Below are 23,197 nucleotides of genomic sequence, written 5' to 3'. Positions count from 1 at the left end.
TGTCAAGTTATAGCCTAATCTATACCCTGTAGCTATTACAATGCTGTACCTTATTGCTTCTTCAGTAGTCAAACCAGTTCCTCTCCCTGAGCCTTTACTTTACATATCGCCTCACCCCCTCCCTCCTCCCGAGAGCCACTGCACATCACAGGAGCCTGTCTTTAACTTTAAATGGTTAATAAATCAACAGTGGTGACTTTTTTTTTTAAAAAGGAAGACTCCCAAGCGGATTTCAAACAATGTATTTCTTTTTTACTTTTAAAAATACACGACATTCATCCCTGCAAATATCCAGCTCCTAGCACCAAGTGAAATCTCTGCAAGTTGTAAAATTACAAACGCACAAGCCACTTACCAGAGAGCATCCACTGATCCCACTTCCCAGGGATAGTTAGAGATAGATAGAGAGAGATAGAGATAGAGAGAGAGCGAGAGAGTGAAAGAGAACATTCAGCAGCCGTCCTTCTCAGTCTCAGCTTGTATCATTGCAAGACTGGGTTCCAACAGCTTAATCATTTCTGAAATACTTGGGGAACTGTGTGCTTTCAAAAAAAAGAATTCTCAGTTTATAGTACAGAATTGAATCACTTGCCAAATTGGAGTTTTCCTTCAAAAGTTTTGCTAGCAGCCTCTAAATAATTAATACATATTTCCTGCCATTTTTTTTCTGCCCCCCTTTTCTGTGTAATAAGCTTTAATTTAATTAATTAAAAAAATTCCATGTTAACTGAACACATTCTTTTAAATATTAGATTAGCGCACTTACAAAATGGCTGAGCCTAACAAGTTTTGGGCAGAACTTTCAACAGCGGCTGGAGAGGGGGAGGGGAGACACAGTGAAATGAGTGATCACGGGCCAGCCACCTGTTAAAAACCCTCCTCCACCACCCAATGAACAGGGGGAAAAAAAAAAATCAGGATGTAAAGTGAGTGGTCGATCCTCTGTAGCCCCCACCAGAGCTGAAAGTTCGGCCCAACGTTTGCCAAGGGCGGGGCGGTGATTATTGGCTGGGGAAAGGGGGAGAGGGATGGGGAGAGTTTTTCAAGAGACTTCCAGCACCGACTGTGGTGCCCAAAACCTTGCTCGGTATCAGAAACAAAACAGGAAAATAAGTTGCACCTTCTTGAAAAAAAAATGATGATCCCTCCTTTCCTGTTCCCACTGATCCTTGCCAAAATAATGTAAATTTAATGAAAAATCTCTTCTCCCAACAAAAGGATACAGTTACACAGGTGCTGCACCTCGGGAGGCCATTCACTACACAAGAGGCCAATTAAGTTAGTGTCGAAAGCCTATTCGACTGCGAGGGGCATCACGACGGAGTGCACTCCTCTTCTCACACAATCTCACTCTCTGGTTGGAGGTGGGGGATGCACTGGATAGTAATCAAGAGCCGGAAGGCTGCCCAAGCGTTTGTCATTTCCCAACCCTAATCAAATATAGAGCCTTAAACACCAACAAGTATTCCAACCACCCCAGACTGGCTGAGAATAGCTAAGTTAGAACAGATCGGGGGGGGCTGGGCGAGCCTGAACTGAGAACCTTCCTGGCCTGTTTGGCCGGGTTACTCCCTGTGTTTTCTGGGAGGGAGACGGGGAAAGAAAGGATGATCCTAATTAAAATTCATTTTGTTTGTTTAACCAGTTACTAAAGATCTTCCTTTACTCAGTCAGTGAATAAACACCATCGCCCGCTATCCAAACAAAAAAAAACAGCAACCTTTAAGTCAGTACTAGTCACAGATCATTTCGCACAAGTTTTTTTTAAAAAAACAAAAAAAAGTTTTAAAACTTTTTTTCCAAAACACACTCATCGTCACAATTCTTTTTGCTGACATTAAATTGAAAGCAAAAAAAAGTTTTTTTAAACATTTTCTTTACATAAAAAAGTCCGTAAAAATTTAATACAGTAAAATGTTTTTTTTTAAAGTACGACAGTTTTCTGCTGACTGTCGGTGATATACAGTCAGACTGAATTGATATCTAACCAATACTATAGTATTTACACAGTAAAAGAGGGAGAATAATGAAACCCTCCCTGACCCCACAACCTCCCACCCTCAAAAATGTCAAAGTGAACAGGGACTAGTCATTAACTAGAAGTGGTTTCTTTGCCTTCTCAATATATTCACATGTGCGTTAAAACAGTATAATACAGATAGCTATGAGGAGACTGAGAAGCTGGTTATAGATTCACATGGATTTTTGCTCAAGGACGGGACAGGACAGGGCTGGGGGAGGGGAACAGAGAGGGGTTTATTATTCAATCCACATCCGGTTCTTCTTTAGGCTTGTAAATGGCGCCAAATTTCTGCATGTACTTCTTGATGTATTCCTTGGTTTTATGCTTCACGTTTTCATTGCACTCCAGGTCCTCGGGATTCTTGCACTGTTTCAGCTCCTTGTTCATGACACCGTGTGTCAACTGTGTAATAGAGACAGAGAGGGGGTGAAATAGCATTGCGGCCGGGGGGGGGGGGGGGGGGGGGGAGTGGAAGAGTGGGTAGGTGAGGGCAGGGAGGGTGGGGGGGGAAGAGGGGAGGCAAGGGTGGGGGGAAGAGGGGAGGCAAGGGTGGGGGGAAGAGGGGCAAGGGGAGGTGCAGGGTGGGAGAAAGAAAGCACAAGCATTGGGAAGGGTGAGCACGAGTGCACGGGGGAGAGGGAGCAGGCGGGAGGAGGACAGAGAAAGAGCAGGAAGGGGAGAGGAAACAAAGTAATTATCTATCTGCATTATATATTCCATGCAGCTCTCCATCTCCCCTCACAAAAGATGTTCACTCTCGCTGGTGCTTTTGAGTTTGCCTCCAGATCCATTGGCATTAACTGCACTCTAGTACTTCACACAAGTGGTAATTTGATCACATGGCAGTCTCGACAGCGAGAGCCAGAAGACAGCTCGACCATGGGGGTTGTCCCATTCAAGCCTGACCTGACGCTCACTGCACCTTCAACCAGGGTTGACTTGCCCCACCATAGCCCTGCAGTACAACACAGGGCTGTCGGTGGGGTGTGTGGAACATTCCGTTTTCCCAGTGGGCCTCCAGAAAAGTATTCCCACAACTCAACTAAAAGAAGTTTTCTGTGCCTTTACCTTCCGAGCCAGATGTTTGAAGTCCTCTGTTGCCACGATTCTTCCTAATTTACAGTCGGGTTTCCGGTAGGGATTTAGACACAGAACAATGAACTGGGAGATCTGGAAAGGAGAGAGAAAGCAAGACTGTGGACAAAAGGTAGATTGTCCCTGTACCCCTGGCTGATAAACTTCCCCTGTATGTATTTCTCTGCCCCTCTCCACCATGACTGTCACTGGGCTATTACTGCTCATTCTACAGTAACAGTTGCATTTATACAGAACCTTAGCACACTTCCTTCAGTTTTGGGCACCACATAGCAAAAACAACACATTGGCCTTGGAGGAGCAAAATGATTTGGGTGTTCAAGTACCCAAATCAATTAAAGCCAGTGGGCAGGTACAAAATGTAATCAAAAAGGCGAATGGAATGTTGACTTTTACCTTGAGGGGCTGGATTACAAAGGGGAGGAAGTTATGCTTCAGTTGTGCGGAGCCCCGGTCAGGACCAATCTGGAGTACTACATTCAGTTCTGGGCATCACACTCCAGGAAGGATATATTAGTCTTGGAGCAGGTACAGTGTAGATTCTTCATCATAATACCAGGGCTTAAAGGATTAAATTATGACGAGAGGTTACAAAAACATGGTTGATATTCCCTCGAGTTTAGAAGGTTGAGAGGTGATCTAATTGAGGGGTTTAAAATGATCAAAGCATTTGATAGGCTAGATGCAGAGAATATATTTATTTCCTCTGCTGGGGAATAAAATTTGAGCCAGACCATTTTATTTTTAATCGTTCATGGGATGCGAGCTAGGCCAGCATTTATTGCCCATTCTGAGTTGTCCTTGAGAAGGTGGTGGTGAGCCTCCTTCTTGAACTGCTACAGTCCATCTGGTGCTGGTTAGGAAGGGAGTTCCAGAATTTTGACCCAATGACAGTGAAGGAACAGCAATATAGTTTCAAGTCAGGATGGTGTGTGGCTTGGAGGAGAACTTGCAGATGGTGGCGTTCTCACGCATCTGCTGCCCTTGTCCTTCTAGATGGTAGAGGCTGTGGGTTTGGAAGGTGATATCGAAGGAGCCTTGACAAGTTGCTGCAGTGCATCTTGTAGATGGTACACACTGCTACCAGTGTGTATGAATGATGCAGGGATTGAATGTTTCAGGTGGTGAATGGAGTGCCAATCCAGTGGGCTGCATTGTCCTGGATGATGTCGAGCTTCTTGAGTGTTGTTGGAGCTGCACTCGCCCTGACAAGTGGAGAACATTCCATCACACTCCTGACTTGTATCTTGCAGATGGTGGATAGGTTTTGGGGAGTCAGGAGGTGAGTTACTCGCTGTATAATTCCCAGCCTCTGATCTACTCTTGTAGCCACGGCTGGTTCACTTAAGTTTCTGGTCAATTGTGGCACCGCCAGAATATTGACATTGGGGGATTCAGCGACGGTAATGCCATTGAATATCAAGGGAAGATGGATTGATTTTCTCTTGTTGGAGATGGTCATTGCCTGGCACGTGTGGCACAAATGTTACTTGCCACTTACCATTCTAAGCCTGAACGTTGGCCAGGTCTTGCTATATCTGAACACGGGCTGCTTCAGTATCTGAGGAGTCGCAAATGGTACTGAACACTGTGCAATCATCAGTGAACATCCCCACTTTGGATCTAATGATGGAAGAAATGTCTATCAGGATGAAGCAGCTAGAGTTGGTTGGGCCGAGGACACTGCCTTGAGGAACTCCTGCAGCGATAGCCTGGGACTGAGATGAGTGGCTTTCAACAGCCACAATCATCTTTCTTTGTGCTTGATTGGCACCCCATCCACCACCTTCAACATCGCACACAGTGGCAGCTACGTGTACCATCTATAAGATGCACTGCAGCATCTCACCAAGACTCCTTCGACAGCATCTTCCAAACCCGCAACCTCTACCAACCAGAAGGACAAGGGCAGCAGATGCATGGGAACACCACCATCTGCAAGTTCCCCTCCAAGTCACACACCATCCTGACTTGGAACTATATCGCCGTTCCTTCACTGTCGCTGGGTCAAAATCCTGGAACTCCCTTCCTAACAGCACTGTGGGTGTACCTACCCCACACGGACTGCAGCGGTTCAAGAAGGCAGCTCACCACCACTTTCTCAAGGGCAATTAGGGATGGGCAATAAATGCTGGCCTGGCCAGCGACGCCCACATCCCATGAACGAATAAAAAAACTCCAGGGCTTGAGCACAGAAATCAAGGCTGACACTCCAGTGCAGTACTGAGGGAGAGCAGCACTGTTGCATGTGTCGTCTTTTGGATGAGACATTCAACCGAGGGCCCCATCTATCTGCTAGGGTGGATGTAAAAGATCCCCTGGCATTATTTTGAAGGAGAGCACGGGAGTTATCCCTGGTGTCCTGGTCAATATTTATGCCTCAATCAAGATCACAAAAACAGATTATCCAGCCATTTTCACATTGTTCTTTGTGGCAGTTTGCTGTGCACACACTGGCTGCTGCATTTCCTGCATTACAACAGTGACTACACTTCAAAAAGTACTTCATTGCCCGTAAAGCGCTGAGACATCTGGTGGTCGTGTAAGGCGCTATATAAATGCAAGTCTTTTTTCTTTCTTTTTTTAATTAATTGAATTTAAATTCACCTAGCTGTCCTGGACGGATTTGAACTCCTTGGATTACTAGTTCAGTAACAGAGTCATAAATGCACAGGAGGCAGCTGTTCGGCCCATCGAGTCCATGTCAGCTCTCCATGGAGCATTCGAGTCAGTCCCAATCCCCCACATGATCCCCGTAGTCCTGCAGGTTTATTTCCTTGAACAGGCCATCCAATTTACATAACCACTATGCTACTGTACCCAGCAGCCATTCAGGAAGCACCTTTATACAAAGATTGTGGATGCTGGGTCATTGGAATTTTCAAAACTGAGATTGAAAGATTTTTGTTAAAGAAAAGACTTGCATTTATATAGCGCCTTTCATGACTATCTGACTTCTCAAAGTGCTTCACAGTCAATGAAGTACTTTTGAAGTGTAGTCACTGTTGTAATGCAGGAAACATAGCAGCCAGTACGTGCACAGATAACAAAGGCGGGGAAATGGAGGCAAAGTACAAATTAGCCAAGATTCTAACTGAATGGTGCAGCAGACTTGAGGGGTTGAATGGTCTACTCCTGTTCCTATACTCAGGATGTCCTAGACAGCTTTAGAGTCAATGAAGTACTTTTGAAGTGTAATTGAGATGAGCTTCCGACTACATATCCAGGTTACCACTAAGACTGCCTATTTCCACCTCCGTAACATGTCCTGATTCCGTCCTGGCTCAGCTTATCTGCTGTTGAAACCCTCATCCATGTTGTTGTTACGTCTAGACTTGACTACTCTGCTCCAATCCTCAATCCATCATAAACATAAGCTCTTGCAAATGTCTGCTGCCCACATCCTAATTTGCACCAAGTCCCATTTGTCCATCACTCCTGTGTTCAGATGAACTACATTCGCTTCCAGTTAAGCAATACCTCAAATTTTAGAAGTCTCATCCTGGCCTTTTCCCCTCCCTTTCTCTGTAACCTCCTCCCCTATAACCCTCTGAAATAACAGCATTTCTCAAATTCTGGTCTCGTAGGCACCCCTGATTTTGATTGCTCACCGTTGGTGGCTGTGCCTTTAGCTGCCAAGGCCCTAAGCTCTGGAATTCCCTCCCGAAACCTCCACCTCTCTATTGTCCTTTCCACCTTTACATCTCCCTATATGGTTCAGTGTCTGGGATTACATTAAAGGCACTATATAAATGCAATTGTTGGAATGTTGAAAATGCAGAGGCCAATATACACATAGCAAGGTTCCACAAATAGCAATGACATCAACGATTAGGTACTTTGCTTTTGCAATGTTGGGTGAGGGATAAATATTGGTCGGGACACCCGGAGGAACTCTCCTGCTCTTCTTCAAACAGGATCTTGGGATCTTTTATACCCACCCAAGAGAGCAAACGGGAACTCGGTTAAATGTCTCGTCCGAAAGACGGCACCTCTGACTGTGCGGCACTCCCTCAGCTCTGCACTGGAGCATCAGTCTAGATTATGGACTCAAGTATCTGGAATGGGCAAATAGAAGGGGAGAAGCCATAATAAAGTTGCTGAGAGATTGAATGACCTAACGAACTGGAGCACTCCCAGTACGTGACTGCAAACTCAGGAATAAGACTTCCTGAAGCAGAAAACAATATCCATGCTTCCGTGCCCTCCCGCTTGATCTGTTGCTGTGCAAACTCATGCTCCCTCGAATGCCTGCCTGGGGCGACCTTGGTACAGTGTAGTGCCCTTCACACCTTGCAGCAGTACATTTTTAAAAAGCCTACTTACAGACTATGAAACCCGCTCGGTTCACATATTCCCTCTATTTGTTATGGGCTTTCCTTTAAAAGCCACATCTACCCTTATGACAAGTTGTGACAATGGGGCCCATTCTAAACATTGGCCAGAATTGATCTTTTTTTGCTAACTGACATGGTGTGTTTTCCCAGTGCTTTTTAAATGTTTCTCCCATTGGCCTCCTCCTTTCTCCCCTCCCCCACAACTGAAGGAGTTGGTTCTTGCCCAGGTGTCGATTGTGCCCTGGTGCCTCACAACTATTCACGTATGAGCAAGTGGCTGGATGCCGTGAGAGGGGGATTCATAGATGAGCTCAACCCTTCCGCTGCTGGGACAGAAGATCCCCCAGCCCTGACCACCACAGCTTCACTGACTATCATCACCTAACTCAGCACAGGCCACTAAGTACCAGCAGGCCACTCAGTCATGGGGTACAAGCATTACAGCCTTGCCAGATCTTGTTCTCGCCTGGCATCCAGCCGATGACATGCCAGCCTCCTGGCAAAGAAACAAGAGAATTTTTGGTGTAGTGAGATGAAGTGCAGTCAGCCTGGGACCTGCTAACATCTGGTCTGGTCCAGCTTCACCCACTAGCCTAAACATTTACTCCCTCCACCAACGGCACATTTGGGCGTAATGCATATTATCTACAGGTACATTACAGCAAGTCGCCAAGGCTTTTTTGGCAGCAGCTCATAATCCTGCAACCTCCAACACCTAAAAGGACAAGGGCAGCAGGTGCATGGGAACACCATCACTGTCAAGTTACACACCAACTTGACTTAGACAGATATCACTGTTACTTCACTGTCACTGGGCTAACAGCTTGGTGGCAGCACATTCACTGCCTGGACTGTAGTAATTCAATAAGGCGGCTCACCATCTTCGCAGGGCATTGAGAGACACCCATGAGCGAATGGAGTACGTTCATGGGAGGAGGGTTTATCTATAAGAGATGGAGGTGCTTCCTTGGAAAGGGATCCTGTCTATGTCAGTATGGATTATGTTCTTGGGAGGGGGGGCACATTGATGGGAAGTAGGGGTATATTCAGATGACATAGGCACATTCAAGAGCTGGGGTTATGTTCATTAGAGAAGCGAGGAAGAGGAAAGCTCAATGAAATAATGACCTATTTGCAATTCAGACAAACAGTTAATGAGTCACTTATTAAAAGGCAGTGCTGAATTTTTCTTTTGATGCCACTCAGTCCAACAAACCTGCCCATTTTTCAGAGATCTACCTCCTCCCAACCTTCTCACCATCTCCCTCAATCCCTTTTTCCTCTAGAAAGGCATCCAATTCCCACAAACACATTTATACTGACAACTCAATTGCCCTCTGATTCTCCCCAATCCTCTTGACTTGCCTTCTAATTGCTAACTTCCTTAGCTTTATATTTATTTACTTGTGTTGCACAGTGTAAAGATAAGAAAACGTGAAAAATATAAACATACATTGATAAAGCACTTTAATGATACCTCTGAGGACAATTATTTTTAGCTATTTTTGAAGCATGGTCATTGCTATGTAGGCAAACGTGGCAGCCATTGTTTTATACAGCAAGATCCAACAAGCAATGAGATAAATGAACGGTTCATCTAATTATTATTTTGGGGCGGGGTGGGGGGGTGGGGGGGTGGGAAATTTTGTTGGCAGCCATGTTGTGCACAGAAAGATATAACAATTGATTTGCTTTTGGTGTTGACTGATCAAGGAATGTTGACCAGGATACTGGGAGAATTCCCTGCTCAGCTTTGAACAGCAGCATGGAACCTCCTTTTACTAACTGGGATGCTAAAATGTGGGGCAGGGGGAAGGGAAATGAAGGTGGAGGGAGAAGAGCCAAGCTTTCTGTGGTGCAGACTTACCTCTTTCCTAAACATCTCTTTGCTCCTTTTGGCGAGCTCACTCGAGGTGTCGGCCTCTGCAGTTTTAGGCTTTTTCTTGGATGACTGGAACAAGAGAATGGAAGAATTTTGGTAACTTCAAAAATAAAAATGTAGCAAGGTAATGAGTTAGAGATGGATTTCCAGATCACACCAGGCTAGGGAGGGTTGGGTACCTGGAATAAACCAGCACTCATCTGGCTGTAATTCCAACAACACACAGTAACATAAAATACAAGAAAACTGTGAATCCAAGTCATCCTTTGGATTGACCTGACCGTATATATTCACCACATCCTTTAACCCATTCGCTCCCCATCAACACATTCAATTGTATCCTCACCCCCATTATTCTCATCTTTCCCTGCTAACTTCTTTGCCAACACTCCTTTGGTGTAAAATAATTCTCCTGCCTGCGCTTCCTATTCCTGCTTTCCCCATTTTTAAGTGGTGCCTGCTGGGATTTGAATGTTTCACCACAGGGAACAATTTGCCTCAATCGACATCACCAGTTCTCCTCATAAGCTTGAAAATTTTAATTAATTTTTTATATGCTGATATCTCTAACACACTCAAATATCCTTACATGGGCAGCTCTAAGAGCTCAATGACACTGCAGCGGTTGGGGGAGAGCTCAACCGCACCACAGAAAGGAAGGTTACTGTTCAGTGCTACCACAGGGGCAGGGGGGGAGGGGTGGATGGGATGCAAAGCTCAAATATGAAATGCAACTACCAAGAATAAAATAGGTCCAAGGCACCGTTTACGTTGGGTGGGATGCCTCAAAAGCTACCCCTTGAAGTCTTAGTGGACTCGATGCTCAATGGCTCCAAATGCAGAATAATCAATGAAGCCAATAAGATGTTGAATTCCACAGTGAAACTGTAGAATCAAAGGAAGTCCTGATCAAACGGAAAAGGGCCCTGATGAAAAATTCTATGACATGAAGCAAACCTGAAACTGTGGGTGAAAAAGGAGGGGGGTGCTACGTTTTCGGTAAATCCAGTACATAGTTACAGATTCGTGCCTCCCTCCTTCAAAACAAAACATCAGGTTAAATTAACTTAAGGACTCTGCTACACACAACTCTGAGAAACAATCCGAAGTGTTTTGGGTTTTCAGATGGGGTTTATGTGAAGTAATAAGCAGAACGTGTGCAAAATGATCAGTCACTAGACAGAGGTTGTGAATTCGGTAAAGTATGCAACTATGGCTGGATCTAGGCCTGGAAACCAACTTGCATTTATATAGCGTTATTAAGTAATAAATGTCCCAAGGCACATTGCCAGAGCAAAGATCTGACACCAAGCCACATAAGGCGACATTAGGGCAGATGGCCAAAAGCATGGTCAAACAGGTAGGCTTTTAGGAGCATCTTAAAGAAGGAACGAAAGCGCAAGAGAGTTGGAGAGGTTGAGGGAGAGAATTCCAGAGCTTTGGGCCTTGGCAGCTGAAGGCATGGCCACCAATGGTGGAGCAATTAAATCGGGGATGCTTAAAGGTCAGAATTAGGGGAGTGCAGATATCTCAGAGGTTTGTAGGGCTGGAGGAGATTACGGAGATAGGGAGGGGTGTGGCAATGGAGTGATTTGAAAACAAGGATGAGAATGTAGCCAGTGCAGGTCAGTGAGGGTGATGGGTGAACATGACTTGGTATGTTGGAACATAAGCAGAATTTTGGATGAGCTCAAGTTTACAGAGGGTATGTGGGAGGATGGCCAGGAATGTCCCGAAGTAACAGAGGCATAAATGAAGGTTTCAGCAGCAGATGAGTTGAGGCAGGGGCGGAGTCAGGTGATATTATGGAGGTGGAAATAGGCAGGCTTAGTGATGGTGCACTTATGTGGTCGGAAGTTCTTCTCAACGTCAAATATGACAAAGGTTGAGAACAGTCTGGTTCAGACTCTCAACTGTCAGGGGGTGGAATCGAGTCGGTAGCTGGGAAGCAGATTGGAGTGGGGATGGAAAAACAATGGCTTCGGTCTTCCCAGTATTTAATTGGAGGAAATTTCTACTCGTCCAGTACTGGATGTCAGACAAGCAGTCTGACTATTTAGAGACAAGGGAGGATCACAATAAAGCTCAAGCTGTCCGACTGGACTTTACTGTTTGCTCCAGTTGTTCGGTACAGAGAAAGAGAGAGAGATAGATAGAGAGAAAGAGAGAGAGATAGAGTGAGAGTGAGAGTGAGAGTGAGAGTGAGAGTGAGAGAGAGAGTGAGAGTGAGAGTGAGAGTGAGAGTGAGAGTGAGAGTGAGAGTGAGAGTGAGAGTGAGAGAGAGTGAGAGTGAGAGTGAGAGTGAGAGTGAGAGTGAGAGTGAGAGTGAGAGTGAGAGAGAGTGAGAGTGAGAGTGAGAGTGAGAGTGAGAGAGTGAGAGTGAGAGTGAGAGTGAGAGTGAGAGTGAGAGTGAGAGTGAGAGAGAGAGAGAGAGAGAGAGAGAGAGAGAAATAGATAGATAGAGATAGATAGATAGAGATAGAAAAAGAGAGAGAGATAGATAGATAGATAGAGATAGAGAGGTGTGAAATAGAGAGTTCAGCACTCTTCTCATTGCCAAGGTTCTTTCCCCCTTCTACAAGGAAATGTCCTTGCTACCTCTCCCCAGCAGGCAGTCTTTTTGCCAGTGAGCAGCAGGAGGGCCTTGATCATGGCCCCCGACCAAATCTGCATCTGCCTTATTCCAACACGGGTCACTGAATAGCGATCAGGAGCAGGCATCATGGCTGATTTTCCCCTCTCCCTGGAGAGGTACTAAGGACAATTGCAGTACCTCACCCACTTTACCATCTGAGATCATTGAACTCAGCACAGGGCTGAGAACCTGAGACCCTCCTGATAGTCAGCTATAACTGTTGATGAAATGTGACTGAATTTAAATCATAAACTGAATCTCAGAATCCCTTTCTCACCAACACATGCGCACTCACATGCATACAGACATGCTGTACAGGTGCACACACCTGGCTGTAAGAGTTAGGTGTCACGTCTCCACTTCCATCTTGTCCATGTAGCTCAGTAAGCATTGGGCCCTAAAAGTACAAGAAACAAACAATAAAATACCCCCTCCAACTCTCTTTAGCTGACAGATGTCACTCCCTCGCCCTTCAGGTTATAACAATCAGATAACGAGTAAGGAACAAAGCGAAGATGGATAATAATACGCCATCAAGTAAGAAACGCAATGGCAGGTTTGGAGCCCAGCACAGCGGGTCAGGGACACATTATCAGGTGGGAGGTACAGCACCCTTGAGTAACCAATGTGCCACTGCTGAGTGTAAGACGCTGAAATTATTTGTTTTTGCACTGAAATTGCCACAGAGCCAGAAACTCCCCACCCGGTTCAGCAGCAAGAAATGTCACCTTGGCTGGATTTTCATCATACGTGGGCGTCCCCAGATCCATTTCAGCTTCATGACCCACGCTCATGTCGTCACTGCCTCCGTCCCACAACGGCGGGTCCCACTGTGTTTGCCTGCAGTAATATACAATATGACCGAGTGAGGCAGGAGTGTGTTGAGGAAAACAAATAGAGCACAGCAAATGATCAGGAGATTGTTGAGAGCTCCTATGCTGACCCCCGTCCAGAGTACTGGGCCCAGTTCTAGTCTGACTACAATGGAATATCCCAGCACGGAAGAGCATGCAGGTAAAGGGCAATTTAACCATAACCTTGGATTGGGCACCTGAGCAGAGGCTATGGAAATGGGAATGTGAACAATGGAGAATAGGAAACCTTACTGAGTTACTACAGATTCTAGGCATGCAACAAATGAAGTAAATGGCAATCACTGGTTTAACACAAACATTGTACACAGCAAGATCCCAAAAACAACACTGACCAGACAATCTACTTTAGTGTTATTGATGGAAGGATAAATGCTGGCCAGGACAGTGGGCAAAACTTCAATAGTGCCACGGGAACTGAGGGGGCAGGCAGGACCTCTGTTTAACATCGCATCCAAAAGACAGCATCCCTGATTGAAGCATCAGCCTAGGCTATGTGCTCAAGTCTCTGGAGTGGCAGCAGTGCTAAGGCAAGCCAACACTAAGTGAGAGAGGCCAGTACAATTGCTTGAACTTTCCTTTCGTGCAGTAAAATTCTACAATTCTATAACTGTGCAAACGCGCACCCCCAAACTACATTCTGCATACCTGAAGTGAAGGGGGAAAAGGAGGGAGCAGAAGAGCTTGGCATCTTGATTGATGTCAGAGATCCAGTTCTTTATGATCAGTGACCACATGAGCAATTCCTCCTGCTGCCGCTCTAGGCTGAACAGCTATAATCGCTCCCTGCCTTGCATTAAGGGCAATACCTCTTCTACCAGCCCATTGGGATTAACACGTTTGAGATGGGAGGGGGGTGTTGTTTCCCACAAAAACCCACCTGGTTATCACATGGTAATAGTAAATCTTTCCTTCAGGATCCCGGGCAGTCTTCCAGTTGGAGGGGAGGATGATGGTCTTCGGCTTTGGAGGTGATGGAGGTGGCAAATCGAGAAGACTGTTGACGACTATCAGTTCCGGCTAGAGATTACAGATACAGAACAAGTCATTAAAAAAAAGGGAGACAATCCGACAACAGCCTGTGCTGCATCCAAACTGTAAAAACTGAAGAAACGAGGAAAGTTAAGGTAGAGTGTTTTCTGCCAACATGGCTGAAAGAGCTTACTCAGTAAGTGGCTGAGCCAATATAGATCAGGAAGGACCCAGGTCTAATGGGAAAGCTGGGAATTTTGAAGCTATAGTTGCCCCATGTAGGGGGGGGTAGGGAAAATTAGCAAGTGTTCCCCCACTTCTGATTCTGACCAGTGATTTCCCCATTGGAAAACCCAATGAGAATTCTACCAAAATTTGCTGCTAAAGGACTTGCACATGAAGAACAGCCACTTGGGCAAAGTACTGCAGAGTGTCCAATGAATCTCAGCCATGAGCCACATCTTCAGGAGAGTTGGGGAGTGAAGAGGGGGGCAAAGAAAGGTCATTTGGCTTTTCAAAATCCATCAGTTCTAAAAGTACACAAGAATAAAACAAGGCTATTATTATTTCTCAGGAAGTGGGCATCGATGGCATTTATTACCTATCACTAGTTACCCCGAAAAGATGGCCTTAGGCCTTCTTCTTGGAGCAGTCTGATGCAACTTAAGTGGCTTGACAAGTCACTTGAGGGGGTGAATAAGAGTCAACCTCTAAGTTGGTGTGGGACTGAGTCACATATAGGCCAGACCAGGCAAGGACGCTAGTGAATCAGTTGGAGTTTTTAATGACAATCCATAACTTCATGGTTACTTTTACCCAAACCCGTTTTTTATTTTCAGATTTTAAAAAAAACTGAATTCAAATGTACAAGCTGCCATGGCAGGATTTGAACTCCTGTTCCCTGGATTACTAGTCCAGTCACATAACCCTACCGTACCAGGACATGTGCAGAATCGCTACGGCTGCTGATTAAGAACAACTTTTTCAGAAAGTCATGGCTCTCCTTCCAACATAGTCCCATAGAAACAAGGCACCATATATGTGTTGCAAATACAGGGGACAATACCTGACTGTGGCCTCCTGAGATAGGTTGGCTAAGGTACTGGTGAGCAATACATTATACACATTGCCGGCTCATGGAGTCTTTCCCCCAGAATCACAGATTGCCCACAGCTAGAAGACGAAGACATGCAACTGCCCGCTTGATTGGCACCCCATCCACCACCGACGCACAGTGGCAGCAGTGTGTATCATCTACAAGACGCACTGCAGCAACTCACCAAGGCTTCTTCGACAACACCTTCCAAACCCGCGACCTCTTCCACCTAGAAGGACAAGGGCAATGGATGCATGGGAACACCAGCGCCTGCAATTTCCCCTCCAAGCCACAGACTGTCCTGACTTGGAACTATATCGTCGTTCCTTCACTGTCGCTGGGTCAAAATCCTGGAACTCCCTTCCTAACAGCACTGTAGGTGTACCTACACCCCAAGGGCTGCAGCAGCTCAACAATTCTGGGTACTGCCTGTGTGGAGTTTGCAAGTTCTCCCTGTGTCTGCGTGGGTTTTCGCCGGGTACTCCGGTTTCCTCCCACCACCAAAAGACTTGCAGGTTGGTAGGTAAATTGGCCATTATAAAATTGCCCCTAGTATAGGTAGGTGGAAGGAGAATATAGGGACAGGTGGGGATGTGGTAGGAATATGGGATTAGTGTAGGATTAGTATAAATGGGTGGTTGATGGTCGGCACAGACTCGGTGGGCCGAAGGGCCTGTTTCAGTGCTGTATCTCTAAATAAATAAAACAAAAGACGGCTCACCACCCCCTTCTCAAGGGCAATTAGGAATGGGCAAGGCTGGCATAGCCAGCGATGCCCACATCCCACGAATGAATAAAAAAAAAATTGCTTCAAAGTCAAGCAGCTGTCCATCTGTAAACCCAGTACAGAATCAGGGTCTGTATACAGACATCAGGACTCCAGTACCTTACAGGGAAAGGCTTGTTTTAATTTTATTTTTAAAAATAGCTTATTTATATTTTGAAAATGGAGGGATTGTGTCCATATTAAAACCACAGAGAAAATGTTGACGTCTCCAAACTTCAAAAAAAAAAAAAGCCTGACTATATTTTGAGGCAAAAAAATTCAAACCATGTTATGAATAAGTTCCTACATCTCTCTGAGATGCGCAGTTTTGATGAAGGATCTCCAACTGAAACATTACTGTCTTTTCTCCTGCAGGTACTGACAGCCCTGTTCTGTTTTTGAAGTATTTGCTGACTTTATTTCCGATTTGCAGCTTTTGTGGGTTTTTTTCTCTGTACAGTGGCAGATCTCATGGATCACAGTTCTCCCCGAGTTTGGCCTACAATCCTCCCTAAACTAACACTCCCAAACAGATTAACAGGGCATTCATCGTGTGTTCATGCGGCTGAGCGTGTCTGTACATACGTATATGTCTGCATATGTGCTTGCGTACACATGATACATCTGCGTGCAGATATGTATGTCAGTGTGCATGGGGTTGCCTGTGCGCGTATGCGTACCCATGGGTGTCTGCACAGTTGCAACCTGCTTACATACATGTGCGTGCCTATATAACAGACACGGCATCAAAAATGGAGTCAGTTTGCTGATGTAGTTTTCATATCTTCACTTGCTGATTAACAGTCTGATAGATCACGACCTTCCTTGGCTGTAACCATCTTAATACCAGCTGGGAGGGTGGGTAGTCCTACACAGCAGGAAAGTTTTATATGCTCCCAAACTCACCACACATGAGTATCCCACTGAACATTAATCCTGAAATTCAGACACTGAGTTACTGTCTCCTCTTGCTGGGACTCTTTGGAGAAGGGATTGAACTCTACCCCTTCTGACTCAGGCAGGAATGTTACCACTCAGACAAAGGCTCACACTGGTCATATTGCATAGCGCTTTCAGACATCTTGATGCCGTGATAAGTTGTGTATAAACATAAGTTATGAATTTAATTCAAGTCTCGGGCTACTGGCTCACAGAGGGTGGAGGGAAGGGGAATGAAGGGATGGTGCAGGGTGGGGGGGTGGGGAAGGTGGGGTAAGAACGCCACAACAAGGAGGATTGGCACAGGAGGTACCTGCTGTACAGTCTGCGGTTGCCCAGGCTGCTGGTAGGACGGGGCTGACGATGTCACAAGCATTCCTGCTGTCGGCTGTGCAACAGCGCCCTGCGGGTGAGCCAGGAAACACTGCTGCCCCTGCGCGCATTCAGGACTTGACTGAGTGTAACTCTGCAATGAGCAAAGACATAAAGACAGAGGGGGACAGAAAGAGAGAGGGAGAGAGAGACAAACACAGACAGAGACAACTGAAAGAAAGACTAGCATTTATATACTTCCCCTTCCCCCAACCCCCCCCATTCTGCCACAAGATTGATTAATACAAAAGGAAAGGACTGTACCTGGACGATTTGCTGAGTAGCTTGTCCGTAAGGAGAAGATATGTTGTATACAGGCTGGCATGGCTGTCCCTGGTAATAAATCGGCGTCTGGGGCTGCCCACTGGCATATTGCTGGTGCACCGCCAGCGTCTGCTGGTTGGGATCCCATACTCCGTAACTCTGTCCCGTTGTTTGAGTGCCCGAAACTTGTATCACTGCTACACTTGGGTCCTGGGGGACCACGACGGGGGCCTGAGCCAGGTACTGCTGGTTCTGGACGTCCACCTGGGGAGACAGGTGCTGGACTGCGGAATGTCCTGCTGGCATCGACTCAGCCAACAGCGGCTGTGGGTGCTCGTAGCCCATCTGCGGTGGGCACAAAGGCTCTACATTCGGTGTTGGGAGGAGCACTTTGCCAGCGTTGGGGTTGACTGGGTCAACATAAGTCTGCAGAGGGTAGCCTGGGGGGTAACTGGCAAAGCTCTGGTGAGAGTTGGTGTAGGTTCCAGAGTCATAAGGCACCTGCGAGCTAACACAAATCGGTTGTATCTGTTGCTGCTGCTGTACCAAGTACAGGCTCTGCTTCTGGGCCTCCCTCTGTGCTACTTCTTGCTCAAACAGCTTCCTCCGTTCCTCGGTGGATAGTTTACTCCTGGTTTTCTTCTTCTTAGCTGGTGTTGCACCGTCGTACCTTTTTAAAATAAAAAAAGCAACATTACAGTTGAGCAAAGTTTATAATTAACCATAAAACAAAAACTTCTTCGTAGCAAGAGCTGAGGTCCAAGCTTCCTTCTAAATCAAACCTACTTCATCACCTCAGAAATTTTATGATGAGTTTCACGTACAAAATAATTGATTATTTTATTCTCGGGCTGTGGTCAGCTATCCCTAGTGATTGCTGTCACAACTGAGTGGTTTACTCAGCCACTTCAAAGGGCAATTACCGGCAGCCCTACAAAGCTGTGAGACTGCTGCATTCCTCCAACTCAGGCCTCTTGTGCATCTTCCACTTCCTTTGCTCCACTGTTGGTGGCTGTGCCTCCAACAACCTAGTTCCCAAACTCTGGAATTCCCTCCCTCAACCTCTCTGCCTCTCTCACCTAATTTAAGACACTCTATAAAACCTACTTCTTTGACCCAGCTTTTAGTCACCTCTCCGAATGGCTCCTCCTTTGGCTCGGTGTCGATTTTTGTTTGGTTATGCTCCTGGGAAGCACCTTGGGACATATTACTATGGTATACCATGCTTTATAAATCCAAGTTGTAGTCTGGGACTGCAGTCACATGTAAGCCCTGACCAGATAAGGGTGGTAGGTTTCCTTCCCCCAAGGACATCAGTAAACTAGTTGGGTTTTTAACAAAATCTGACAACTTTTCAAGCTCATTTTATGTGGTGCTCGCCTTCAAATTACTGGATTTATTGAATTCAGTTTGGCAATTAGTCATAGAATCACTTATAACACAGAAGGAAGCCATTTGGCCCATCAAGTCTATGCCAGCTCTCCACGGAGCAATCCAGTCAGTCCCACTCCCCTGTTCGATCCCTGTAGCCCTGCAAGTTTATTTCCTTTAAGTGGCCATCCAATTTCCTTTTGAAGTTATTGATGGTCTCCGCTTCCACCACCTTCATGGGCAGCGAGTTCCAGGTCATTTACACCCGCTGTGTAAAAAAGTTCTTCCTCACATTCCCCTGCAACTCTTGCCCAAAACCTTCAATCTGTGTTCCCAGTGCTTGTACCATCAGTTAATCGGAACAGTTTTTCTTTATCTAAGCCTATCATAATCTTGTACACTTCTATTAAATCTCATCTCAATCTCCTTTGTTCTGAGGAGAACAACCCCAGCTTTTCCAACCTAACCTTGCAACTAAACCCCCCCCACCCCACCCCGTCCCTGGAACCACTGTGGTAAATGTCCTCTGCACCCTCACATCGTTCCTAAAGTGTGGTGACCAGAACTGGATGCAATATTCCAGCAGGAGCCTAACCAGAGCTTTATAAAGGTTCAGCATAACTTCCCTGCTTTTGTACGCAATGCCTCTAATTCTGAAGCCCAAGATCCCATAAGCTTTACTAACCACTCTCTCAATATGTCCTGCCACCTTCAAATATCGATGCACATGAACCCCCAGGTCCCTTTGTTCCTGCACACTCTTTAGAACTGCGCCATTTTTTCAGTGTATATTTCTCCCTCTCCCTATTCTTTCTGCCAAAATGCATCACCTCACAATTGTACATCCTACTATGAATCCTATAGATAATAAGTCACCAAGGTTTCTTTGGCAACATTTCCCAAACCTGTGACCCTCCACCACCTGGAAGGACAAGGGCAGCAGGTGTATGGGAACACCATCGCTGACAAGTTCCCCTTCAAGGCACAGTGGTTAGCACCGCAGCCTCACAGCTCTAGCGACCCGGCTTCAATTGTGGGTACTGCCTGTGTGGAGTTTGCAAGTTCTCCCTGTATCTGCATGGGTTTCCTCCGGGTGCTCCGGTTTCCTCCCACAGCCAAAAGACCTGCAGGTTGATAGGTAAATTGGCCATTATAAATTGCCCCTAGTATAGGTAGGTGGTAGGGGAATATAGGGACAGGTGAGGATGTGGTAGGAATATGGGATTAGTGTAGGATTAGTATAAATGGGTGGTTAATGGTCGGCACAGACTCGGTGGGCCGAAGGGCCTGTTTCAGTGCTGTATCTCTAAATCTAAATCAAAAATCTAAAAAAATAACATCCTAATTTGGGCCTCCATTGTTGTTGGTTCAAAAGCCTGATTCTCCCTAACAGCATTGTGGGAGTACCATCACCACATGTACTGCAGGGTACAAGAAAGTGGCTTACTATCACCTTCAAGAGCATCCAGGGATGGGCATTAAATGCCAGCAAAGCCCACATGCCGAGAATTAATCGAAAAAATTGCGTTACGGTGGAATTTGAACTCAGGACCTCTGTGTTGCCATCCAATGCAGTGCACTACCGTAATCTATAATATATAGGTATCTTTCACAAACTCAGGACATCCCAAATCGCTTTAAAGCCAATGAAGTACAAGTTGTAACGTAGTTAATGCAGCAGGCAACTTGCACAAAGTCCGAAAAACCTGAGTAATTATCCGAAACTTACATTCCAATGAGGTACTGAGAGGGGACTGTGCTATCAGAGACGTCCCCTTTTGGATAAGACAAACTGAGGCCCCATCTATCCTCTCAGGTTGACATAGAAGATCCCATGACAAAGAACAGTAGGGCAGTTATCCCTGGTCTCTTAGCCAATATTTTCCCTTCAATCAACTAAAATTGATTAACTATTCGTTACCTCATCGCTGCTTGTGGGACCGTACTGCACAGAAATTCGCTGCTGTGATTCCTACATTGCAATAGTAGTCAGAATTCAAAAATACTTCATTGGTTGCAAAGCATTTTGGGACATCCTGAGGTTATGAAACAGACTATATAACCTCAAGCTTTTATGGAATACATTATCTAGCCCCTTTTGAATCCTAAAAACAGTAATCATACCAACATGTATGACATGGACAGGTTCTGTTGTGACACACTCCATGGCCAAACAGCCGATGACAAGTCACTGTCCAAGGTTGAAGGAGGGCTACACAGGAGGGCTTTCTAGCAGCCACAACGTGTTCAGAGTGGAGGGAGAGAAACAGAAAAGATTACCTTTCATCTGGAACGGATCTCTTCAGTCCCTCTCTCTCATAGGCTGAAGGGGGTGGTGAGGTTGTCGGTTTGCGTTTTTTTCGATCTTTGCTGAGCGTCTTGTCAGCGTCCTTCTCTTTGCTCAGGTTCACTGGGGTCTTCGGAGCTTGAGAAACATCCTTCTGTGACGTCCCATCCCTGCCACGCTCTGCAACGCAAAAAATGCACATGGCCAAATCTTCAGGATGCGTCCGTGAGAAGAACCTTCAACTGGGATTAAAGCATCAAAGGCAACAAGCAAATCGACAGAGAATGAATCATTGGCAATATTTTTTTTTTTATTCATTCATGAGATGTGGGTGTCGCTGGCCAGGCCAGCATTTATTGCCCATCCCTAATTGCCCTTGAGAATGTGGTGGTGAGCTGCCTTCTTGAACCGCTGCAGTCCATGTGGGGTAGGTACACCTACAGTGCTGTTAGGAAGGGAGTTCCAGGATTTTGACCCAGCGACAGTGAAGGAATGGCGATATAGTTCCAAGTCAGGATGGTGTGTGACTTGGAGGGGAACTTGCAGGCGGTGGTGTTCCCATGCATTTGCTGTCCTTGTCCTTCTAGTTGGTAGAGGTCGCGGGTTTGGAAGGTGCTGTCTGAGGAGCCTTGGTGCATTGCTGCAGTGTATCTAGTAGATGGTACACACTGCTGCCACTGTGCGTCGGTGGTGGAGGGAGTGAATGTTTGTAGATGGGGTGCCAATCAAGCGGGCTGCTTTGTCCTGGATGGTGTCGAGCTTCTTGAGTGTTGTGGGAGCTGCACCCATCCAGGCAAGTGGAGAGTATTCCATCACACTCCTGACTTGTGCCTTGAGGATGGTGGACAGGCTTTGGGGAGTCAGGAGGTGAATTACTCGCCTCAGGATTCCTAGCCTCTGACCTGCTCTTGTAGCCACGGTATTTATATGGCTACTCCAGTTCAGTTTCTGGTCAATGGTAGCCCCTAGGATGTTGATAGTGGAGAATTCAGCGATGGTAATGCCATTGAATGTCAAGGGGAGATGGTTAGATTCTCTCTTGTTGGAGATGGTCATTGCCTGGCACTTGTGTGGCGTGAATGTTACTTGCCACTTATCAGCCCAAGCCTAGATATTGTCCTAGTCTTGCTGCATTTCTACACGGACTGCTTCAGTATTTGAGGAGTCACGAATGGTGCTGAACATTGTGCAATCATCAGCGAACATCCCCACTTCTGACCTTATGATTGAAGGAAGGTCATTGATGAAGCAGCTGAAGATGGTTGGGCCTAGGACACTACCCTGAGGAACTCCTGCAGTGATGTCCTGGAGCTCAGATGATTGACCTCCAACAACCACAACCATCTTCCTTTGTGCTAGGTATGACTCCAGCCAGTGGAGGGTTTTCCCCCCTGATTCCCATTGACCTCAGTTTTGCTAGGGCTCCTTGATTCCATACTCTGTCAAATGCTGCCTTGATGTCAAGGGCAGTCACTCTCACCTCAATCTCTTGAGTTCAGCTCTTTTGTCCATGTTTGAACCAAGGCTGTAATGAGGTCAGGAGCTGAGTGGCCCTAGTGGAACCCAAACTGAGGGTCACTGAGCAGGTTATTGCTAAGCAAGTGCTGCTTGATGGCACTGTTGATGACACCTTCCATCACTTTACTGATGATTGAGAGTAAGCTGATGGGGCGGTAGTTGGCCGGGTTGGACTTGTCCTGCTTTTTGTGTACAGGACATACCTGGGCAATTTTCCACATTGCAGGGTAGATGCCAGTGTTGTGGCTGTACTGGAACAGCTTGGCTAGGGGCGCGGCAAGTTCTGGAGCACAGGTCTTCAGTACTATTGCCACAATATTGTCAGGGCCCATAGCTTTTGCAGTATCCAGTGCCTTCAGTCGTTTCTTGATATCACGCGGAGTGAATCGAATTGGCTGAAGTCTGGCATCTGTGATGCTGGGGACTTCAGGAGGAGGCAGAGATGGATCATCAACTTGGCACTTCTGGCTGAAGATTGTTGCTCCCATTTCCCTCTTAAAATAAAATACAACTTAAATAAAACCTACTGGCTCCCCAAGCTGGTGAGCGGAAAAGCAGATCGACTGAGGGCACAGACTCCCGCGCCAGCTCTGACAGAGATAGTCATCCCAAGAGCAATCCTCCCCACCCAATGCCAAAACATCCATTCTACATTGTCATAATTAAATGTGAAACAGGTAATCCCTCCCCACGCCTCTAGGTCGCCAAAGGATCCAGGACAGGAACAGATCTGACAGCAAGCCAGATTCAACATGGTTGCCTCTTAAC

The 23,197-nt window shown here is 46.2% G+C and overlaps 1 protein-coding gene across 6 annotated transcripts in view; it reads right to left on the bottom strand.

The window, feature by feature from the left end:
- Positions 1–230: 230 nt before the first annotated feature.
- The window catches only part of setd2 (SET domain containing 2, histone lysine methyltransferase), a 128,229-nt gene continuing 105,262 nt past the window's right edge, over positions 231–23,197 (bottom strand). For 4 of the 6 annotated variants that reach the window (XM_068031516.1, XM_068031518.1, XM_068031517.1 and 1 more), the window contains 9 exons: positions 20,905–21,091; positions 17,254–17,923; positions 16,931–17,083; positions 13,725–13,864; positions 12,701–12,812; positions 12,301–12,369; positions 9,323–9,406; positions 3,092–3,193; positions 231–2,425 (listed from right to left, as the gene is read on the bottom strand). In XM_068031516.1, the coding sequence (XP_067887617.1) occupies positions 2,264–2,425; positions 3,092–3,193; positions 9,323–9,406; positions 12,301–12,369; positions 12,701–12,812; positions 13,725–13,864; positions 16,931–17,083; positions 17,254–17,923; positions 20,905–21,091 (1,679 nt within the window). In that variant the 3' untranslated portion in view covers positions 231–2,263. Of the gene's footprint in view, positions 2,426–3,091; positions 3,194–7,059; positions 7,177–9,322; positions 9,407–12,300; positions 12,370–12,700; positions 12,813–13,724; positions 13,865–16,930; positions 17,084–17,253; positions 17,924–20,904; positions 21,092–23,197 lie in introns of those variants that run through there. The other 2 variants (XR_010975031.1, XM_068031520.1) reach the window with 2 other exon arrangements.

Source organism: Heterodontus francisci, chromosome 5 (assembly GCF_036365525.1).
Source record: "Heterodontus francisci isolate sHetFra1 chromosome 5, sHetFra1.hap1, whole genome shotgun sequence".
NCBI lineage: Eukaryota > Metazoa > Chordata > Chondrichthyes > Heterodontiformes > Heterodontidae > Heterodontus > Heterodontus francisci.
Note: the sequence above shows the minus strand (reverse complement) of the source record. Positions and strands in the feature narration are given on the sequence as shown.